The following is an 18,424-nucleotide window of genomic DNA, read 5'->3' as shown; positions in this document are numbered from 1 at the left end:
TAAAATCTATCTTTTAGTTTCTTATTCCTATTCCGATTCTACCTATCCAACTAGTATAATAGGCGTCTCCACCCATCATATTTTTCACACCAAATTTGAGAAATAAATCTCTTTTAGCCAACCTTTCTCTTTCTCCCTAGTAATTATTAATTTTCAAGGTGCGTGTATTTGTAGATCTTTAATAATTGTTTTGTAAGTGTAGTATCATGTTTTTAGGAAAATATTTTGGATTGAAATACATGTTTTATGAGTTTATTATAAACTGCATCTGTTTTATATGAGCATGTTTGAATGTTTACAAATTTTATTTATGAACTTTGAATTATGTCTTTCATCTAATATATTTATAAAGTTTGATCTTTGAATTTATATTCGAATATTTTAGAAGGAGTTTGATCTTTTGATTCATGTTTAAATATTTAAAAAAGAGTGTTTTTGAACTATTATTATTTTTCAAAGGTTAACCCTTGAGCAAGTTATTTTATTTATGCCTTTATATGGCTAAGTTTTAAGAATTATTATTCTTTTTAAAGGAGGATTATTTCAGAAGGATTTTTATTAGATATATGATCTTTCATGATCGCAATTATAAAGAGGCAACGACTTGTTATTTATTAGCAAGAACGGTAGCCATTATATCATTTACCCATGTACCTTTTGTATAAGTCATGTGGACAAGGTAGTTCCCCTCGTAATAGACTCAGTAAGGAATACTAAACTTGGGGGGTGTGCACACTTTAGGAAAGGTACTTAGGCAAGGAAAAAGAATTTTTTATCAAGGTTGTATACTTTATATTATACAAAGATTAACAAGTATCCAGAAAGGTTTTTTGAAATTAAAAATTTCAAATGTTTAATTAAATAAAGTGTTTAATATTCCACATATACATGTACTCAGTATTTTTACTGACATGCTTTTATTTGTTTTGTTTTATGGCTTTGTCCCTGTGATGACCCTATTTTGGCGAGCAGAATTTACAGGTTGATATGATGCATACTTCATATGGGGGAGTTAGTGAGGAATTATAATTAGTCAAGGAGTTGTTATTTTATTTTTCATTGTTATATAGTTGTACAATAAAGTTTATATTAATAAAGAGAAGTTTTTTAAGTTATTTCCGATGCATTAGTTAAGTTCAGTTAGTAGTTAGTATTAAAGCCTTTAACGTTATCATGTGGCGGTAATACTCTCAAGTTTCTCAAGGAGTTTATATTAAAATAAGTTTTTCCAAAAGAGCGAAATTTGGGGGTGTTAGACGGAAGCTTGTCGGCTGGGACTTGGTTCTAAACATTTCGGAGGTCCACTAGTTCGTATTCGGGGGAGAATCCCGTTAAATTTAATCCGGTTAGATTCAGACTTGGAGTATTCAGAGGATGAGGTAGATTCTGAGGTATAATGGAGGTCCAATTATGAAGCAGGTTGGATTTGGACTTAGCTACATCCAACCCGGGTCTGACCTGTTGCCATTCCTAATTTTCTTGGAATTATTTCCTGAATTACTTGTGTTGCTCAAAAGGTTATTATATTAGACTCACTTTTTTCAGAATTTTCACAAAAAAATGTCTAAACGAGGTCGAGCATATAATCGAACTCAAGCTCGAAACCAAGCCTAAAACCAAGCTCGAGCATAATCGAGCTCACTAGCCGAGCTTGAGCAGCAAGAACCATTCACGAGCTCCACCCGAGATTAGCTCCCTCAAGCCCATCGAGCTCACGAGTGTTAGTTGATGTAATTGGGATTTTGTGAACAACGTCTGAGTTGGATTAAAGAATGTATATCTACAGTTTATTTTCCAGTGTTAGTTGATGGGATTCCTTGAGAGGTTTTCATACCTTCTAGAGGTATTCGGCAGGGTGATCCTTATCGCCATATATTTTTATTCTTTGTGATGAGATTCTTGCTCGATAGCTTCACAAACCTAGTATTTCAGGTACAAAAACCATTGATGTAAAATTAGAACATTCTAGAGTTAAAGTTCCATTTCTTACATTTGCAAATGATACTATAATTTTTGCGAAAACTTCTACAAAAAGTTGTAACATCATCAAAACTATTCTTGATAAGTATTTTAGTATGTCAAGGCAAGTAGTCCTAATGTAGCTTCCTCATTTGTAAATATTTTACAAATGGAAGAGACTTTTTCTTTACGAAAATATCTTGGGTCTCTGATTATTGATAGTAAAGTTACTAATGGAACTTTTGGGGATATCCAAGAATTTTTTTTTTCTCAATTGTCAAAGTGGAAGGCTAATTCATTATCTCAAACATCTCGTACTATTCTTATTCAAGCTAATTTGGCTACTTAAGCAAATTACCAAATGCAATGTTTTTCTTTACCAAATTCAATTATTCTTGATTCTTTGGATAAATATTATAGGAGTAAAGATTCCACTTCGAAAGCTTCTAATTTGATTGGATGGGAAAAAGTGTGTAAAACTAAAAACTTTGGTGGTTGGGGTTTAAGGAATTAGAAAGTAAGATTAATAATCTCGCTGTACAATTTAAATTGCTTAGGAAAATTCTTGTAAACCTTGATAATTTTTGGGTTCAGCTAGTAACTAAGAAGTAATTAAAATTAAAGATGAAATTGTGTTTGCTTATAAAACAAAAGTGAATATCTCTTGCCAATGGAGAAAATTGATGTCTAATTAAGAAGGGTATGAGATGGATAGTGGGGAATGGTGAGAAAAATTCATTATGGTATGATAATTGGGTCTTTTAGCATGCTACTTGTGAGGTTTGCAATGTTATAATCTCTCCGTCCCAAAATATAGTTTCCATTTCTCTTTTTTCACGGTAATTTATGCAAGTAGAATCTAAGAGGGATAGTAAAGATTTTTTGTTTATTTAAATAAATGTTGTATGGAAAAAGATGATTTTAGGAGAGAGAATGGAAAATAATTGGTGAAAGAACATTAATTGTAACTTTTTAGTTGAATAAACAAAGGAAAAAAACAAAATTCAAGAAGCAAATAAATGATGGGACACGGTTTTTCTAGACAAATTACGGAAAAATGTGGAACTAAATATGGAAATGAGAACTATATTTTGGGAAACTCAAAAAGAAAATGAGAACTATATTTTGGGACGGAGGGAGTAATAGGTTGTAAATCTTTTACAGTTGCTCATTTATTTTATTAGTTAAGATCTTCAATAGGATGTTCAGAATTTATCTCTTTATGTTCCAAATGATGTAGTTAATGCTATAATGCTCCAGTATATTCTTGTAAATGTAATAGAAGATAAGGTAGTTTAGGCTTTATCTCCAGATGGTTGATGTTATTCATTTAAGCTAGGGGTTGAATTATTTCAGGGGTATGTGTTATAGCTGATTTTTGAAGCTCAAAGTTCCTCCAAAGATTTTTTTTTTTTGAAAAATTTACAATAATGCGCTTCCTACTAAAAAGAGATTAGAAGTGAGTCATATTTGTCTTTTGTTAGAGTGTGTTTTTTGAACTCTCTAGCTACCCCCTTTTTTTCCCTCTCCCTTCATCAGTTAGGAGCTACCATAGATGATCTCATCCATGGTAAGCCCCTTTTCCTTTATTGTTTTCACTTTCTAGTTTGTCCTTTTATTGTGTTGAATAAGTTAGTCTCTCTTTATAAGAGTTTCTTGTGTCATGATATGGGAAGACTAGTCTTCTCTGTTGTGGAGGTCTCCTTCTCCCTTATGGGAGTTGTGAGTCTAGTTTTTTCATTTGTAGGTATGAGAAATTGTTCTCATTAGTTGAAGTTCAAAACTACAACATGAAGGTATTAGGAGCTCGGATGCGGTCAATATGGATAGATCAAGAATGTTCTTCTCCAAACTATGTCAAAATGATAGATAGTTCCATTAATAGTTGCTTCGGACAACAAATACAAGGGACTTGCGCCATAATATTCGATATGGTTCATTGTAGTTTCATCGAAGACAAAATTGATATAATCTTGTTTAATAGTATCCTATTATTCTTTATTTCTTATTGTAAATGTCGTTTGGCCTTCAATTAATGAAATTTCTCTTTCAAAACAAAGTGTGTGTTTTTTGCAATTTTCATTTTGAAGATTGTCTTCATCTTTTTTCTTCCTGTCCTTTTTGTATTGATGTGTTTGAGGAGCTTTTTGTTCAGTGTGGGTGGTCTACCCCCCCTCCAATTCAGGTTGGTGTGTCGTTTATTAGGTATTTTTCTTTGATCAAATAGCTCGTTTTGCTATATTATATGTGGTTTATATTTGGTATGCTCGTAATAGAATTACAATTCGTCAAAAGTGCTTTTCTTCAACTAGTTGGAGATTATAATAAGGACATTTGTGGATAAGATTGTTATGATTGGGGAAGGTTTAGATTCAAGCATAATGTGTAGGAATGCTCTTTCTTTGGTTAGTCGTCTTATGTTGCTCCTTTTTGAAGCTAAATTTTGATGGGTCAAAATCGAAAGATGGTGCTACTTCATTTGGGTTTGTTATTAGAGATGAGAATGGGGAAGTTAGATTAAGTGGAGCTAATTCTCTTAATTCTAGTTTTTTCATTCTTATAGCACAAGCTTAGGGTGTAAGAGAAGGTATCAAAGGTGCAATTATTTTAAGAATTAAAAATTGGATTATTGAAGGGAATAATATGATTGTTATTCAGTCAGTTACAAGGGACTGGAAAACCGCTTGGTGTATTAACTCGGTTACTTTAGATAGATGCAGGTGAAGATTTAAACATTTTTTATTAGGTGCGGATCAACCATGGTTTTAGGAAAGCGAATAGAGCGGCGGATTGAATGACTCTCTCCTAATCTTACTCATTGATTTGACTAATCGGATACTTTGTTTTCTTTGATCATCCGTAAGGATGACCCAATTCTTGAGATCCTCAACTAGTTTTTCTTTTCTTTCTAATATAAAGAACCCTTTAGGAGAAAAATGACAGTTTTTGACAAAAAAAATATTATAAGAAAGTTTTTGGCACAATTGAATCTTATAAATCAATTTTTCTTGGAAAAAGTAATTTTTGGCAAATCAATTTTTTACTCAAAAATTGTCTATTAGGAGAATCTATTCACTATTGGATGAAGAGAATGAGCATGGGTGCCACCATGGTTAATTCCATTCTTTTAACTTATTTTTGCTCATTTGAACTTATTCAAATTTATTAGACTTTATATGAGTTAGTAGACCTTATTTTGTGAGTATGTCAACCTTATTTTTTTTTCTCATTTTTCCTAAATTAAACTTATTTCAACTTCTGTGAACTTATTAAATCTTATTAGACCTAATATTAACTTTTTTGAACTTGCTTTCGTATCCAAACTTATGTAAACTTATTTTTCGCTTATAAAAATTGAAAATAAGGTGAACAAAATAGACCTTACAAATGATTCTATCAAACTACTATACTTTCACATAGGCCATATTCTAGTCAACTTTATTTTGTTTATCCGAACTTATTTGTCCTTATTAGTCGTTATTAGACCTTATTTTAACTAATATGAGTTTATTCAAATGAAGTTGGGCTTATTATAGCTTATTAGGCCTTATTTTGCGAGAGTCTCAAACCTTATTTTTGCTAATATTTGTTGAACTGGACTTATATGAATTTATTAGTATTTATCTAGACTTATCTTAACTTATATTTTCTGATACGAGCTGAAAATAAGGTAAACATAATTGACCTATAATCACATGTTCAATAAAGAATTAAACTTTGCTTATCTTCACTCATTTTTTTCTGGAAAATATTTGAGTTACCCTTAGAGTTGTCCATGCATCCATATTAGATAAATTAGAATAAAAAATTGATATGTATATAATAAATAAGCGAAAAAGGGATATAAAAATAATATTTTAATATACTGCTAACCAATAAAAATTTAATAATAAGAAGGTTGACAACTCTTAGGATTACTCAATCACTCCCCGTTTTTCTTCACTTTTTAGATGAATATCTTTATCATGTTATTTATTGAATTGTTCTTCTCAATTTTGCTAAAACAATATTAAACCACTTTTAAAAGGGGAATCTAACTAATTAAGTGCTTAAATGAGTTATAAGATTGGTCTGCTTGTGCTCCCAAGTGAGCCAGTTGGCAACCCCGCATCTCAACGTCGCATTGGAAACTTCTCCAATCTCCATCAATACTATGCATGTGACCTTGTTAAATGACAGTTAAGAGTGTCTAAAATCTATATATATACTTGATCTTCGCAATTCATCTTTATTCCACACTTAACTATCAACTGAATCCTCTCTCTCGTATCTCTAAAAAAAAAAAAAAAAATGGGACTTCCATCAAATGGGGGACATGAAGTGTACTTCCGTGCACCTCAGATTATTATGGTGCTTATTCTCATGGTGAGCACTAGTGTCCATGGTGCCCATTTTGACGACGCATTTCAACAAACTTTTGGAGGTGAGAGGGTCAAAACATATGGTTCGGGTGGTGATCATCTCTCGCTCTCATTAGACCAGTACTCTGGATCCGGGTTCACCTCCAAAAAGGACTACTTATTTGGGAGATTTGATATGCAAATGAAACTCGTTGCTGGTAACTCTGCAGGCACTGTCACTACTCTTTATGTAAGTTCTCCTTATATTGCCACTATAATTAGTCCTCTATCACTTTGTATGACCTTATTAATTAATTAACTCATTATACTTGTTCGCAGTTGCAATCTGACCCTAGCACTGGTAGACATGACGAGATCGACTTTGAGTTCTTAGGAAATGCCAGTGGACATCCTTACACCCTCCACACCAACGTGTTTGGCGAAGGAAAAGGGAGTAGGGAGCAGCAATTCAGACTCTGGTTTGACCCAACCAATGAATACCACACCTATTCCATTGTTTGGAACCCCAGACTCATCATGTATGTAAAATAACCAACACTAACAAGACATTCATTCTTGATGGAGAAGCAAAATAATGGCCTTATGCTTATATTGTTTTGAATTACAGGTTCTTGGTCGATGAAACACCAATAAGAGTATTCTTAAACCATGAGAAACACGGAGTTCCTTTCCTAAAGAAGCAACCGATGAAGCTCTACTCGAGTCTATGGGAGGCCGATGATTGGGCTACGCAAGGAGGATTAGTGAAGACCGACTGGTCTAAGGCACCCTTCACTGCCTATTACCGTAACTACAATGTCGATACTGCACGTGGTGGCAAATGGTGGACTCATGATCTCGATGCAAACAGTAGGAGAAAAATGAGACGCATTCAAAAGAAAAATATGATTTACAATTATTGTCAAGATGCCAAACGATTTCCAGAAGGTTATCCTACTGAGTGCAAGCACTATAAATTTTAGAAAAACATCTAGTGTGATTTTCTCTTCATTGTATTCATGGGGGAATTTTTATGTTTAAATAAATTAAATTTTGATTGTCATATTAAGAAATTATTAATACTCTTGTCTCATATTAATTGCAAACTTTCCATATCCAAACCTTCAATATTAGAGTTTTAGGCATATAACCATTTTTCATTTATAACTATTTACTGCGCCCGAGCTATGCCTCCTGTAGGAAATAACAAGTATGATTGAAATATTCATGAAGAACAAATTAATAAACAATATTGACAAATAATAATAAGTAAAACTTATTTGCAGATATCTATCAACTGAACTTGCTATGTTCTTGTACTAAGAATTGTTGCGTCGTGGTATGGAGGCCACTGCATTAGAAGCGATTTCGCTACCATACCGATGTAGGCTTCCAATGACGAACACCCCCCAAGGTTAACACAACACCCTAAAATTCTACACCCTGAACTCTAGGGTTGGAATTTCTCAAGAACTGCTCAGATCTTAGAAGGAAAAATTGGCTATGTGTTTAGGTTAATGAATAATTAACTCAGAGAGAAAAACGGCCGACAATGTATTTATATAAGAGTTAGAAAATAAGCCCGAACAATAAACCGCAAGGGAAAATAAGCCCGCCCAAAACTTTCGCGTTCAACTTGGATAAAATCCAACAATCCCCCACAAACGCGAAGTTAGAAAAACAAGAAATGAGCAGTAAAAGGAAGGTTTGATACTTACAGACTAGTGTCCAAGGATTGAACTAGCATGTTAGTGAGATGGGGTGTGCCCTCGCATACAAGTATCCACTGGATTGAACTTGCAGGAGAGAGAAGGGACCCGATAACACATATCTTACCCTCAGAGCTTGAGAAACTCCGCGATATCCATGAATTGCCTCTTGAACAACATATAACTAAGTTGATCATACAATTCATATTCATTTTAAGAAAAGTCACTTGTCTTTCAAATGATTATGAACATACAAGCAGTTCAACAATCTGGCCATCACCTTGGGATTCCAGCGAGCGCTCTAGAATGCCTATAAGGATGACATTCGACAGAAGGAGGCCATCCCTTCACACTCAAATCTGATGTTCTATTACGTTCAAATAAAATTGAATCAGCCACGAAGGCCATGGAAACATCAAGTCCATTACATTCAATTAAATTGAATCAGCCACAAAGGCCATGGACTCCAACACAACCACTACCGGTTGCGGCCGAGTACCATCAGCTCCACTTGTCAAACCACCATAAAGGCTATAGACTCTCACGATCCATTAGGTTTGAACTAAGTAGACCATCCCTTTTACAGGACTATGATACCGACCATGTGAGATCATGCACGAGGCATCACAACGGTGTAACCATCAAGTCCATTCCAAAGACCACCCAAGCCTGCTGGGATATGGAAACATTAAGAGTGGTCAAGCTCAACCTCACATACAATATCTTATTGTATGCCACATACAACATCTCATTGTATGCCACATACAACATCTCATTGTATGCCACATACAACATCTCATTGTACGCCACATACAACATTTTATTGTATGCCACATACAACATCTCATTATATGCCACAGTGTGTCTAGAAGTCTCGTTTTAGAACTATTGACACATCAAGGACAATCACTGTCCACCTTGATATCTATGAATCTACCAAGTTCAATTGCCAGCTGAACCACCCAAAGGTTATAGCTTCATCAATCCATTAAGCTCAAACAAATAAAGCCACCACAAAGGTAATGGATTGTCCTGTCACTATACCATCAATCTCACTATTCAAACCACCAAGGTAATGGATCCTCACACATCCATTAAGTTTGAACTAGTTGAGCCACCAAACTGATTATGGTTATGTGACCCCACGTGACCATGGCAAGTCCCAACGCGGGACCTCAAAAGCACCAATTAGGTGGTATGTTCTAGTCCATATGTGCCTCCATTGCCTTCACATGAAAATGTACACAAGTACTTGAAATATCACAACGACATCAAGAGTGTGAACACCAAATACAAAGGATAGTGGTATAAACCACAAACCACCTACATACCATTCAAGTCTTCTCACCAAGGAAACCTCACATGTCAGTTCCAATCTCGGAAGATCCAATGACTCTTCCTTCTCTAAGATGCCATTCAAGTATGCACTCTACGAATCAAATTAACACACAATCAAATAACACGATCCCAATGCAAACACAGCCACTAGCCTAGGTAAATCTAGCAACAGGTGAGATAACTACATAGGTCAATATCAAAACATTAATGAACCTTAGAATCATGTACCTTGCCTATAACTTTCCAAGCATACAACTTCAATGTCTATTGAAGGTCAACCCACCACCAAAGTATCAACTATGGTTCGACAAAGACATAAACAACGAGTATGACATGTCACTAATGAGTCATGTTCAAGCTTGCTTTTCTCTAAGAACTATTCGCAACCAGAGGTCATAAAATCCCTTTGTGAATTGATCATCACCCCCAGAGAATAACCCCCAGACTTCACACAGCTAATCAACAATGTCAACTTTCTAGCCACGAAGGTTACAAGCAAGACTGGACTTTGCTAACTTGGAGAATTAACCTGTTGTTACTCCTTTGCTGAACTACACATCAACATTATAGGAGATACACCGAAGAGAATCAGGCAGCAAATACATAATCCTGACTACTGAACAATCATACTAATAACCAACAAATCATCAACGATATCATGAGATTCATCCAACAAAGTTCACTCAAGAAGAATTAAGCACATTATCAAATTCAACACAGCAACAAACATAGAGAGCTAAATCCTCACACCAATTGTGTAAAAGGAAGGATAGAAATCCGACCACAGATAGAAACCCCCACAATGAACATTCCAGGTTACTACCTTGACCCTCTTAACATAGGGAGAATCACTAGCAACTCATGGGATTATCTAACACAAATTGTAATCGCTGAAGATGACAATAACCCCCACATGGGAGATCATACCCAAAGATGGTATGAAAGAAACTCATAATCCTCTCAAGAAGTTTCATGTTCTTTCAACCTTGAATGACTCTACTCACTTGGCACAAAGCCACATTTAATATCAAACTTCTGATTCAAACATGGAGTCCGAAATGGTCTCACCTAGACCCTTAGCAAAGGAATGTTAGCCTCTAATCAATCAACACATGAAACATGATAACGTTCACCAATCATTACTCCAAGTTTACCAAAGAAGCTAAGTCCTCAAGAATTAACTCAAATAATTCAATAACCCTACTAATAGACACAATTATGGGGTCACTTTGAGACACGACTTAGCACTAGAGTTGCATCTAATAAACCCGAAAGGTCATTCAACCAATCCATACGTCAATATGACTAAACACGGTCAATGCATTTAAACTCTACTAGAGTTTCACAAAGCAACTCTAGACAAATCATGTATGACATGCATACAACATATATAATACAATGAGCAAAAGTATACAACTCATAGCTCAAAGAAACAAACAAGGGAACCCAACCACATTAAATCCCATGGAAGTTTTCTTCTTCACCTCACTCACCTGGGGAGTCCAACTAACTACCAGTTGGTGTCAAACATAAGTTACCCCCACATTGCACCACAAATTTAGCAATAACATGAATTAGTCAAAAGAACAAACACTGGGGTACATAATAACATATTATGCAAAGCTAGAGTTTGATAGTGTAACTTAGACAGAAAACTTTCCTGGAGTCACTTTGGTAATCTTAATGTGCTTGATCCCTTTCCTTTTAATCTTTATTACCTTTTTGTTCACTTTCCTTGAGATTTCAGTAGCTCCACAACAATGACCACACTGTTATCACTTGTCATCTTCGGTCACTATACGAGATTTATACCATCATATATTTTCCAACCCCTTATCAAAACAAAGAAAATGTATACAATGCTCATGGACTCATTCCATGACGTATTAGGAAAAACAGGTTAGTAACTAATAATCTGAATATTAGTACTTCAACATATATAACCATGAGCTTTACACTTTGATAAAGGAGGTACACATGAAGAAACACATAAAATAAGTCCATTAAAAATCCATATAATCTCACCTTCAGGATTTGATAAGAAATCTTAACATGGGTCATTATGCTCAATTGTGACTTTTCTAATTATATTATTTGGAAGATCCCCAAAATCAACAAAACTGCATGACTTAGGCAAATTGGTTTATGACTTAGGAAGGACAAAATCTAATTGGCAACAATTTGCCAGACAAAAAGCACCTTCCGCATAAAAAAATTGAAATCAACATGTATTAAAACAGGAACATGACACTTGAGTCATTGACAACACGAATTGGCAAATTCGACTTGTTACCTCATGAAGCAACTCGTCAGGCAACATACGGTGTTAAACTTCCATTAGTCATTATCCCCTAATTTTCCCTTAAATCCTAATTAATTATCCTAAACCTAACTAATCGAAAAACCTAATCCTAAAAGCCCCTACCCACCCCCAGCTAGGGGTGAAAGTTATTCGGATAAAATTCAAAATCCAATCCAATCCAATCCGAATTAGTAATTCGGATCGGATTCGGATTGGATTCGGATTGAGATTTTCTTGAAAATTTGGATTTTCGGATCGGATTGTATTGAGGGCAATTGGATCCAAAAATCTAATATAACCGAAGAGTAATATGCCTTGTATATATTATGTATCAAGATTGGGCTTAAGCGCTTAATTGATATTTTATTATAAAAAAACCTACTCCATAGCCCAATACACATAACATTTCAAGCCTCCCCTTAAAAAATTAACTGCACTTAATTCCTCATTTCCTAAATCTACTAGGCTGCTGTTGTGCTTAATTTATTTCATCGAAAAACTAGAGTTTTAAAAAAATCGGATTTTTGGATTGGATCCAATCTAAAGTATAAAATTTCGAATTGGATTGGATCGGATCCAAACCCTAATTGGTTTGAATTTGGATTGAAAAATTGAAATCCAAATTTTATTCGGATCGGATTCGATTAGGCCTAATTCAAACCGCACACCGAACATCCACCCCTACCCCCAGCCCACCAGCCCATCCCTAGTCCACAACCCACCACCCCCTAACCCACACTAATCCTAACCCACCATAACCCTAACCAACATCATCACCTGACCCCACCCCCACCCCTGACCGGATTTTCACACACCACCCCACCCCACCAGATTATCGCACCCTACCCACCCCACCGGATTTTCGCACCTTCCCCCTTCCGCCATCCCCCACCACGCAACCCCCCCTTTCGTTATCCCCCACCATGCAACACCCCTCCTCCCTCCTCCTTCCCTTTCCCTGCAGCAAAATAATGGTTTTGCTATTCTTAGATTCATGTACTAACAAGCCTTATATTGTTTTTCTTAATTATAGGTTCTTGGTCGATGAAACACCAATAAGAGTATTCTTAAACCATGAGAAACACGGAGTTCCTTTCCTAAAGAAGCAACCGATGAAGCTCTACTCGAGTCTATGGGAGGCCGATGATTGGGCTACGCAAGGGGATTAGTGAACACCGACTGGTCTAAGGCACCCTTCACTGCCTATTACCGTAACTACAATGTCGATACTGCACGTGGTGGCAAATGGTGGACTCATGATCTCGATGCAAACAGTAGGAGAAAAATGAGACGGATTCAAAGGAAAAATATGATTTACAATTATTGTCAAGATGCCAAACGATTTCCAGAAGGTTATCCTACCGAGTGCAAGCACTATAAATTTTAGAAAAACATCTAGTGTGATTTTCTGTTCATTGTATTCATGGGGGCATTTTTATGTTCAAATAAATTAAATTTTGATTGTCATATTAAGAAATTATTAATACTCCTTTTGTCTCATATTAATTGCAAACTTTCCATATCCAAACCTTCCATATTGGATTTTAGGCATACAACCAATTTTCATTTATAACTATTTACTATGCATGAGCTATGCCTCCCATAAGAAAATTTTTATTTATTAATATTTCTTTAAAATGATTACACTAAATACCTTTCAGTCTAGTAGTTGAGAGTTTAGTATATATATAAAGTCATGGGATCAAGACCGCCTATACTATGCAATTTCAAATACTTTTTATGATATGTATATTACATGTAGTACAACATCCTTAGGTATAGGGCCATATGGCACCGTTCCTTATCTAGGAACCTTTTGATTTATTAGTATATAATAGTGTTTAGACCTGTGCAAAAATGCACAGGAAATAAAATGCTGAAAAGACTACGACTTTTAGAATACAGTTTTTTCACCATATACCCCTGACAATTTTTTTTTGCACCGTATACCCTTTCAACTTTCCAAATTCACCATATACGTACCCTTCACTTTTCCAAAAAATACATCAACTTGCCCTTTTGTTTTACGATGTTAAACTTCCGTTGGTCATTAACCCCTAATCTTCCCTTAAATCCTAATTAATTATCCTAAACCTAACTAATCAAAAAACCTAACCCTAAAAGCCCCTACCCACCCCCAGCCCACCAGCCCATCCCTAGCCCACAACCACCACCCCCTAACCCACACTAATCCTAACCCTAACCAGCACCATCACCTGACCACCACAACCTGACCCCATCCCCACCCCTGACCGGATTTTCGCACCCACCCCACCCCACCGGATTTTCGCACTTGTGACCCCCAGCGCACCAGATTTTCACACCCCAACCACCCCACCAGATTCTCGCACCTCCCCCCTTCTGTCATCCCCCACCACGCAGCCCCCCTTCCGCCATCCCCCACCATGCAACACCCCTCCCCCTTTTTCTTCCCTTTCCTTTCAGCTCCCCCTCCCCTTCCCCCGATTTCAGATGGCACTCCGACAGCCACCGATTGCGCGAGTTTGGATGCTGCAAGTTTTCGGTGCTGCGGAAGTTTGCGGTGCTACGCGTTTATTCTGTGGTGCGCGAGTTTGCGGCGCTGCGGGTGGCGGAAGAGGAGAGGGGGCTTCGGGGGTGGTGGGGAGGGGGACTACAGGGGTGGGGGTTAGGGTATTAGGGTTTGAGTTAGGGTTAGCTTTAGGTTAGTTAATTAGGGTTAGAGGGTCATTAGGGGTTAATGACTAACGGAGTTTAACGTCGTTAGTCTGATGTATTTTTCCAAAAGTGAAGGGTATACGGTGAATTTAGAAAGTTGAAAGGGTATACGGTGCAAATTTTTTTTTGTAGGGGTATATGGTGAAAAAACCATTTAGAGTACAAAAAGTAGTAACTAAATTGTCAGCTTATGTTAACAAGATAATAAAAAAACATAAATAATGTCAAATACACAATGTGTATGAAATTATACCTTTTGGAAAAGTTCTTTATAAACCAAATTCATCGCTGTTTTGCACAAATTATTCTCCTTATCACAAGTAAGGCTTTTCAGTCCTTTTTTGCTTGTTACTCTCAAAATTGCAACGTAGACATCATCATGGCTTAAAACAACTCTAGGTAGATATAACCCCACATGCGACAATGATTGTCCCTAACTTTTATTTATAGTCACGACAAAACACACCACTACAGGAAATTGTCGTCTTTGGAATTTGATAGCAAATTTTGTTGAGTCGGGCGATGTTAGTGTCATTCGTGGGATGAAAACCTTATGACTAACATAGCTCTCTGAAATGACGGTAGCTTCAAGGACACGATTGCCTAAAATGCTTAATAACCAACCTCGTGCCGTTACACAATCCATACGTCTGATCAATATTATGAAGCATCAGAGCACAAGTGCACCAATTTTTAACTTTATATTGTGATTTGGCAGCCCCAAACATTTGATTGTGTTTAAGAATTCATTAATATATATTTCATGAGCCCCTAGATTTCCTTCATCTTTACAAATTGCATCAGAACTCAAGTATATTCTCTCATCACCTGGAATTGTTGACAACACCTGATCATTGACTTTCTCAACTATTTCATTAGTTGAAGCTAGAATAGCTCATTCTTGGATGTATTTAGCTCCCAAAGGTGATCCTTGAGTGAAGGGTATGTCCTCTCCACATTTGACGAGATAGAATAAGCTCCTCCGTCTATAAGAATATCTTCAACGACTTCAATATCCACTTCTCCGTCGTTGACCCCTTCAGTTCTACCATCTCCAAAATGAGTAGCCACTATGAGATATCCCTTATTTAATTAGCACTCGATGACGAAGAACACGATTGAAGTCTCATGTTGCGTGTAAGTTTCAACACCTTACATGAATCCCATAGATACGAAGAGCTTATGGTCGAAAATACTATGTCTTGCCTGGTACCCTTGGGTATTGTCGACACATAATCGTGTCTCTCCATTTGAGGATCCAATGATGAAACATACCGCGGTATTAATTGGTGCAACCCAACGGAAGAGCAATCTAAAGAACCACTCCAAAATTGTGTTTCGAAATGATATTCTAAAGCCCAATTAATTATTCAGGATAATTAATTGTATTTTGAACCCAGTTCTTTGAAAAGCCCAAATCAATAATTAATTGATTTATTTTAATAAATAATTATTTTCAAAAGATATTTTTATATAATTCAAATCAGATTTTATCCCGTAAAATCAGATATTCGTCATTAAAGGATAAAAGAAAATTTTTAAACGCGTTTTAAATAAAGCTGGTAAAGGCACGTTGGGGGCTAGGCTAGTGCACCTAGCGCCGCACCAACCTGCACCTGGCGTACGTTTGTGCGTCAGACGCAGCTCTGTCCGCCTATGCTAGGTGCACTAGTCTACACTTGACATGTGGATTTCTGACTCATTCAGAGTCTTGCATCAAGCGCAAGTCTCTACGTGAGACGCGGAGATTCTTTCTTATACTTTTCAAAACGCGTACCACGTGCATGCTTTCTACCGGCCATGCCGCGTCATGCACTTGACACGGCAGCTGGTGCGTGAGGCGCAGTGTTGTTCTGCCTATAAATACTCGTGATTTCCCGAATCAAGGACGACTTTTCATTATTATTTTATGAATACAAATCGAATCTCAAACACTCAAATACTCTCAATACTTTCAGTCAATTCCTAATCATACTGCGTTCTTAGTTCATGATTGCTTCGCCTAAAGATCGTTGTACTCTTCAATATAAACCGCAAATGTGTAATCCTGAGGATCCTTAAATAAATTCTCTATTTTTATTAAAGTTACTAACAATTTCTTTCATGATGTAGATCTTTAAATAATAATCGTTCTACTTTAGATTCTGACCCCTTTTCTTTAATTTATTTTATATTTATGCCTTTGTATATCATATGCCTACCTGATCATTCTATGAATATTGTATTATTATCCTGCATTAATGCTTTTATCACCCACATGTTATTATTTCTAATCAAAGACCTAAAAAACAGTTCTAACATTAATCAGATCAATTTGAACAACCTGTTAGGATCCTTGTAAATTGATTGCATAATAACTTGTCAATAAAAATAGTTGTGTTTCCTGAACCAACTTAGACTAAATATTTTTAGTGTGTTTATAACATTATATGATTATTCATTGGCATAAAATCTATAATGAATCAATATTTAGTAGAGGCCAGCAATGGGCAACATAGTTCCTGACTATATTGTACCCTCACTCCCGAACTCAATATTTGGTTCACTTTGAGCATCTATCACTAGTTTAGAAATAACGATTTGCATCGGACATGGGACCACCATTTACGTGGGACATGGTATGACAGCACAGGTCTCGATGCAAATGATAAAGACGACGCATATTATAGTCTATTTAAATCGGAGACTAAGCAACATCCGGCGCACATGAACCCGCAAGTAGCACCCATCATGAACAAAATAGTAAGCAGCTGCGTTGGATGCTTGGCAAAGTGCGACGCAAATGAAGAGCCATTTCCGTCAAACATTGCCAAGCATGTGACGCAAATGATGATCTGTGAAAAAAAAAATAGTACTAAAGCAGGAAAAACAAAAACCCCCTTAAAAACATGAAAATTCAGACAACTTCACTAATATTTTCGATATAAATAAAAGTAGTAGAATTATAATTTACAAACCTAACAACAAAATGGTGAAGCAGTTCTCGAAGCAGTAGAATTATAATCTACAAACCTAAAAACAAACCTAATTTCAATTTCTTTGCTACTATAAACCAATAAAATTCCTGAATAGTTTTGAAATTGAAAACGACAACGAAAAGGGGGAAATTTACAGCGTAAATTTAAAAACGCAATGAACAAGGGATAAAAAAAGCACCTAACTTCAATTTCCTTCAAATCAACACAAAAATCATAAAACCTAAATAAATAAAAGATCCAGATAATCAGGAAGAAGCGAAACTGAAGAAGACTGTTAATTTTCTGCTTCTTCGTTGGCGCACAACCACCATTAACGGAATTCCCGAGGAATTTGTCGTCGTCGAGATCAATCAAGTATTCTTGCTAGGCAGAGGTGTTGTAATCCCCCGTAATATTGTTCCTTGAGGTGAGTTACGAGGGCGTAACTCGTTTTCTTTAAAGGGGATAGAATGCGATAAATTTCGCGTTTTTGTCTATTTTTATGAGATTTTTTATATATTAGGCAATTTGCACATATTGGTGCCAAAGAAGTAGATTCTCCGCATAAGAAAACGTGTTCATAAGTAACATAAGTGTTTTAAGTTAATAACAGTGTGCACATAAGTGGCACAATATTCTTCAAAGGAAGAATGAGTTTCAAACTTTTGAAAATGTGTGAGTTTTTCGTGTCAAGTTTCTGGACAAAACTTCTTTTAAGAGGGGTAGATTCTAATCCCCCGTAATTTTAGGGATTTCATAAATATATTTTAGTATTTATATAATTTAAACATAACTTATTTCAAATGATTTAATAATTTAAATAGGGTTGGCTAATTTAAAAGTCAAAGGAATTATTTTAAGGATTCAAGGAAGTTAAAAATATTTTGTTTAGGCATGCTTTGAAAAATATTTGAAATACTAATTTGATTTGGAAAGAAGTTTAAATGGGCTTGAGTAACCCAAAATTTCTAAGTAGATTAGGAAAATGATTTATATTGATGTTAGGAGTTCTAATTCATTAATCCTATTCATCATCAAACTCTAGTTGAACCCGATCTCCTTTTCCTAAGCCCAAAAGGAAAAGCCTCTTTATAAATACCTTAGACCCAATTATTTTACTAC

At 35.8% G+C, this 18,424-nt stretch overlaps 1 protein-coding gene across 2 annotated transcripts; it reads left to right on the top strand.

The window, feature by feature from the left end:
- Positions 1–6,012: 6,012 nt before the first annotated feature.
- On the top strand, positions 6,013–13,134 carry LOC104896622 (xyloglucan endotransglucosylase protein 1). 2 transcript variants are annotated; one of them, XM_010683387.3, is made up of 3 exons: positions 6,013–6,549; positions 6,639–6,838; positions 12,682–13,134. In XM_010683387.3, exons 1-3 carry the CDS (start codon positions 6,250–6,252, stop codon positions 12,815–12,817), a joined length of 636 nt encoding a protein of 211 aa, XP_010681689.3. In that variant the 5' UTR covers positions 6,013–6,249; the 3' UTR covers positions 12,818–13,134. The 2 variants fall into 2 exon arrangements, with proteins under 2 accessions (XP_010681689.3, XP_048503391.1); XM_048647434.2 differs by lacking the exon at positions 12,682–13,134 and adding an exon at positions 6,928–7,341 and having other exon boundaries at positions 6,022–6,549.
- Positions 13,135–18,424: the final 5,290 nt, after the last annotated feature.

The sequence above is a fragment of the Beta vulgaris genome, chromosome 6, assembly GCF_026745355.1.
Source record: "Beta vulgaris subsp. vulgaris cultivar EL10 chromosome 6, EL10.2, whole genome shotgun sequence".
In the NCBI taxonomy this organism is placed as follows: Eukaryota; Viridiplantae; Streptophyta; class Magnoliopsida; order Caryophyllales; family Amaranthaceae; genus Beta; species Beta vulgaris.
The sequence above is the reverse complement of the archived record's forward strand: the minus strand, read 5'-3'. Positions and strand labels throughout refer to the sequence as shown.